General features: G+C 36.8%; 1 protein-coding gene across 1 annotated transcript; it reads right to left on the minus strand.

Annotated features, from left to right (window-relative positions):
• Window positions 1-4,747: 4,747 nt before the first annotated feature.
• LOC140836224 (flowering-promoting factor 1-like protein 2) lies at window positions 4,748-5,301 on the minus strand. The gene has a single exon (XM_073201604.1). The coding sequence runs from the start codon at window positions 5,271-5,273 to the stop codon at window positions 4,932-4,934; it is 342 nt and encodes a 113-aa protein (XP_073057705.1). The 5' UTR covers window positions 5,274-5,301; the 3' UTR covers window positions 4,748-4,931.
• Window positions 5,302-6,482: the final 1,181 nt, after the last annotated feature.

Here is a 6,482-nt window from a genome sequence, read left to right on the forward strand (position 1 = left end):
AAGTCAGTACATTACCCACTTGACTCGCTTGACGAGTCGAGCACAACAACCGGTACACATTTGTCTTCTGCAAGACGCTTCTTCGTGGCACCAGTGTCTGAAAGACAGGCACGCTTGTTGCTTGTTAGAGCCTACATTAGTTCTTTTAAGTACATGTCTGCCACAGGGTTAAAAGGCTTTTTGGTTGATGCATTTTCCTTACACGAAACAGCAGGAAACGAACCCCCCATTTCTTTCTTCCTCGATGGTGCTGGAGGCTGATCAACACCGTCGCCTTCCTCATCAAACAAGAGTGATATGATCGGTACTATGTATTTGCTGGTCACGGAATCTTGAGACCTAGTGGGGAAAGTCACGGACATCTTGTTACCTGAGAGAAAATAATGTTTCTGTTCAGTGAGACAAATAGCACAAGCAAATAGAAACTCAGAAATTGCCTTAAGTAGAAGTTGACACGATTTAAATGATCACATATCTACCATATTTAATGCCATATCCTGCAACATACAGAAATTTAATTGATTGGATGTTGTTGGCAATAGAGGTCCTGTAACATACAGAAAATTAACATATAGGTCAACCACTACACATAGGCAGCTATTTGCATTCAATATAATACCTAACAATACTGTGTAAATGGAGCCGAAATTAACACTAACTGGGAAATGCAAAATGGAACCGAAATTAACACTAACCAAAATCGATCCACTTGTGGTCTGAAATACCAAGGACAAATGTGCACAAAAGAAGTTAAAGTGTCTGTTAGATGTTCTGATCTCGACAAACATAACTTGGAAGATAATTCACCTTCACATGCAGCAATATGGCAGATTCAATTCACTTTGCAGCACAACAAAGACGCTCAAACGAAAAATCTTGATGCACCTTAAGCCCTTGCAATTATTTGTCCTCGTCCCTGTGGCAACGGAAAAGTTCAAACAGTTATTCATAGCACTGTTCAATGCATACTAAAACAAAATCTACACATCTAAACATGTCAATGCTGAACTTACTTTCATCTCAGCATTGCTTCATTGCACCGTTTGTACATGGGGTTACAAATGAAATAACATTGAGTTGTGAAAGTATGAAGACAAATTTGAGATACAAAAGACATTCTGAATTATATTGACGTAAACATGTACCACAACAAATAGTACTTTATCACAACTACTACAACCAGCAAATAACTGAACTACCAAGTCTTTTTCGTACCTCATCAGGCGAAAAACCAAAAAAGGCTAGGACATATACATTTTCAAGCAACAACGTGGACAACATTTCGCACAACACTATTACACCATAACGAACAAACACACAACATTTGACTTACTTACTGATTACAAGAACAAGCATAAGGAACATCATTAAACACAATATTGAGCAGATGCAACCAAAGCAACAACAAACTTGTTCAACAGATAGAGGTTTGTGATCCACTGGATCATTTGATGGAGCTGATGTGGTGGATGCCATCACTGACTTGGTTTGAACGTGTTGTTCCGTGTCAACTGTATCGACATGCTTCAAATTATAAGACTGTGAAGTACAAGATGCATTATATCCTTCTGTGTTCCGACGCTTTACGAAAGGGGAAGTAGGATTTTGCGAGGAATTTGAACCCATCTCATTTTTGGATGATGGTTCATTGCTTGAAGTTACTTTTTGATACTCATCGTACCAAAAGAATCGGTTCCGATGTTTCAAACCGGCTGGACATATAAAGTAATAGTGGCCGGGTCGTAACGAATGGGGACCAGCTTCACGTAAAACCATAAACCCATTGCCGCACTCGCACAGCGGTGCTGTCTTCAAATCCATGAAAGCTACGACAAAGAATCATTCCATGATTTCCTAAATGAGTTGCGTAGGTAGACATATCTGCCTAAATTAAATTTGCAACCGAATTAAATTTTTCGCAACAACAGAAACTTCATGGAAAGGGTTGAAGTTCAAGAGATAAGAAACCTGATACAAAGTACAAATTGAGTAAAACACAGTAGCCAATCTTCAACTGTACTGTTTCCACTTTTGCAAAAATTTAACATAAATTACAGAGGAAATTAGCGTAGGGAAACCCAAAATCGGTGTCAATGTTAAAATTTAAATGTCCATCACTCCCACCCAATAAACAAGTCACTGGTACACATAACCCTCCCATACCAGAACGCACTCGGACTTCAGCATAAATCCTTCCAGGAAACATTTAGCAGTAAAATTCAATTTCACCAATTATATGAATGAATCACAGCAAAATCACGACCCCCAAACAACCACACACCTAAAAATTATATCAAATCTTAAACCCAAGAACAGAGTAACAATAAAAACTTGTAAACGTTTCCTAGAATTACTCATACACCATGAGAGAAAGATTTTCTCAACATGTTTCAAAAAAATAATTTACGGATACAAGAAACGATCTTAAATCTAAAACTTGAAAAATTTTCTCAGAAGTACTCACATTTACTCCAGATGGTTGTATGTCGAAGTTCCTTCTACGCAATGTGTGCTCAGTTATATTCTCGCCATTTCGCCCAACATAATACCTGCAGAATCGATTTTAACTCCTTCACATGTTCGATTCACAGTTACCACATCAATGCGCAGCGTTGACGGCTAGGGTTTGGTTGCGAGAACGAGCAGATGAAATGTGGGGTTTCTGAAATAGGTAATAATTTACATGTAGCCATACAAAACCAAAGGGTATTTTTGGTAGTACACACGTAAATACTTTCTCAATCACACCAATAAAAAACTCACCAAACGCAACACAGGATATAGGCAAACCATGCAAATCTTTAACTATCGGACAGAGGCAAGAGTACTTGAGGGTTGGGAAGGAGAAAATGCAAACATAAAATGTCTTATAACTATTTTTTTTTTTTTTGGGCTCTCTCTTAGACTTGGGCCTGAGACGATATTCACCAATCCATGTCAGGTAAGGGTATGCAGAGACGGATTTATTCAAGGGCTGTACTGGGCTGTAGCCCAGTCCACTTTTTTTTTGCGACGGTTTTTCAGAAATCGTCGCTAATATTTGCGACGGTTTTAGTAAAACCGTCGCCGATGTGGATCGGCGACGGTTTCAATTCAAACAATCGCTATTAGCGATTGTTTTTTGAAAAACCGTTGCTAATAGCGACGGTTGTAAAAAATCGTCGTACATCAATGTCTTAGTCCATCAAGTCCCGTCCATTTAAGAGGATGAGACCAAATTCATCCCATATCCTCTGATCCACCCCACCTCAATTCTATAAAATTTCTCTCCCAAGTCCCAAGCCCTTTAGCGACAGAATAGAATTGCGGACTCCCGAAAAAATTGAATTGCTCATCGGCAAGACAACAATCCATGTAAGAATCGGCTATACATTTTTATTTTGTCTTTTATAGCTTCTCTGTGCGTGATTTGTGGTTTCTTGATTGTTTGTTGTTGAGTTGTTGATTGACTATTACTTGTTTATTTGTTTAATAATTATTTTATTCTTGTTTAGGATTATAACTTGAACTATTTCAAAATGGAACATCAATAGAACATCATTACCACTTTGATGTTTTTAATGCAGCAATAGATTTCATTTTGATGGAGTTAAATACTCGGTTCAATGAGTCATCGGTGGAACTTCTTTCTCTTAGTACAACTTTAGATCCTCAAAATTCATTTGACTCATTTAACAGTGATGATATTTGCAAGCTTGCGAAGAGGTTTTATCCTGGAGATTTTTCACAGCTCAAGAAATTGTTGCTTTGGAGTATGAATTGATACATTATAAACTTGATGTGATGCAGAATTTAAAGGTTTCTACACTTGTTGAGTTGTGTCAGCAATTGACCGAGAGTAGACGGTCAAGTGTTTATGTTATGTTGACTAGATTGATTCATCTTGTTTTGACATTACATGTGCCTACTGCCACTACTGAGCGGGCTTTTTCAGCAATGAAGTATGTGAAGACGGCACTTCGCAATAAAATGGAGGATGACTTTCTTGCTAATTGTTTGACACTCTATATTGAACGAGATTTAGCTAAAGATATTGATGTAAAATCTATTATTGATGAATTTTATGTTTTAAAATCTCGTAGGGCACAACTTCGTTGAACGATATAATGTAAATTTTTTTTAATAATATATAACTTATCATATTGAGTTCAAGCCCCCCTAACTTTTATTCCTGGATCCGTCCCTGAGGGTATGTATACATGTATATGTGTGCAGTCGCATATGTACACAACACTCGTAAAGGTTTTTCTAGAAATCATTCGCCGAAACTCTTGACAAAATTACGGATAATGCAAAACGATTAGTGTCAATTTCTTGAATGGGGCAGGAGTGAAAGTGATCGATGGTGTGATGGTATGATGTTGATCACTTACAAATTAAAGGTATATATCTAATTAATTGTGGAAGGCACCACACACACATACACATATATATACGTGCCAAAGCAAATGGTGTGGCCCCTTTTCCCTCTCCATTATATTACTGGCCGGGACCTTTTCTTTATTAGGTACGTGGTACTTAATATGTGGGATTAATGGTCAAATTAATTGTTATAATTCGATAGATGCATGTTGAATTATTCTTGCACGAAAAAATGTTATTACTGCATAAAACTTGCAACTGCATGCATGCATGCATGCGTAAACTTTTTACAAAACCAAATCATTATATTAAATTGGTTTAATCATTGAAAACCACATTTGTACTCTGGCGAAGCAACATATACAGAAAATTAAAAAAGCATGATATATATACAACTTATTTATTCAGCTAGCGTGTATATATATAACCTGCACGCTCTTCCGAAACCAAAAGATAAAGACAAGACAAAAAAGGTGAGGCAACTGATTCATAGAAACAACACATTAAAGCACCCTGAGACAAACCATTAGTGATTCTGCATATATAATTGACTGGATGGATAGTGTTTATTACACGACGTCACGGACATGGAAGATATTAGGGTTCTTGACGACGATATCGTACATGTAAATAGAATTGAATCTTGAAAAATCCCTTGGTAAAGATATGAGATCGATTGAAGATTGCTTATGGAATTGGAAGAGTTCGGGATCCCCTCCGTAATATCTCTCCCACCCCAGGCCTCTCAGAATTTGCTCGAGACAAGTGTAAGAGGACACAATCTGTCCCGTGGGCAAGTGAATCAGCACCTTCCTTCTGGCCTTTCCCTGATGATCCCCACCATGCTCTGCAGATGTATTTTCAACGAGTTGTATCACTCCATTAGTCTTGAATAACCAAATCCCAGACATGATGATCAGTTAATATTTATGATCAAGAAAATATGTTAGCAAATCATTAGAAATGATGACGCTATGCTGGCCGTGGTGAAAGAGAAGCGAGAATGAAGGGGTATTTATATGCATATATATATAATGGGACACAAAAAACAAAAGATATATCAAGGGGATGAAAAGACTGCTGATGCTGATATATATGTACAACTCTATATATCTTCAACGTTTCATTAATTATTAATGATAATATAATAATTCAAATATAAACTATATATATATATATATATATATATATATATATATATATATATTTGGGTCCATTTTGCTATACATCATTAATTAGGAGGGTACCCTTACATCACGAGTTTTTCCCCAAGAAAATAAAACAGAATGGGCACGAATGGAAAATTGAAGGATTAAGCATAAAAAATTTGTATTTGAGCATGCATGTATGTGTGGAGTACGGACTTACGTGCGTTTGATTTTCCTAAACTAATTTGATTAATTAGTTTAAATTATCATGTGTTAGAGTAGATGTCCTGTAAACCAACGGTTGACTAGGGAATTTATCGACTCAATTGTAATAAACAGTCTTTATTTTAATATAATTTATGTTTCATGGTTTCATTTCACTTTATCTATATTCACAAGCAATTGACATAGATAAAGTCATTGATTATACGTTAATACAAATTAATTGTAATACGATCTTGAAACTCATTTGTAAACACTGTATATTATGAATTCATTCATAGTCGATTCAGCCGCCTAAAAATAAACATAAGGACCGCTTGAGCTTGAGACTAACATCTGTGATATTGTGTACCGTGTTTCATGGTGAGGGTATAAAGATGTCCAATCATGCAGATGGGTAATCATATGATGATTATATCAAACAACCCTCCCTCGGACTTTCCAAATGGTTATCATTTATCGAGAGGAAAAGTATGTGGTTATGATTGTACATCATTAGTCTTTATGACCCGGGACAACACTGAGGCTCTATGTACTAGGATTGTGCTTTGACTCGTTTATCAACTCCGTGAGGGTCAGAAGGTGGCGATGTTGGTGCAATTGTGACATGTGTAGGAGCCAGTGCATTGTAGTTGGGTATTCACCGCTCACCTACGTGTACAGATATCTTATGTGATTTAAGAAATAATAGTGCATGAAATCTCTGGACAGAGTGTAAGATGTACATTAGGGACAAAGGTTCTCTAGTTG

Source organism: Primulina eburnea, chromosome 7 (genome assembly GCF_022965805.1).
Source record: "Primulina eburnea isolate SZY01 chromosome 7, ASM2296580v1, whole genome shotgun sequence".
In the NCBI taxonomy this organism is placed as follows: domain Eukaryota; kingdom Viridiplantae; phylum Streptophyta; class Magnoliopsida; order Lamiales; family Gesneriaceae; genus Primulina; species Primulina eburnea.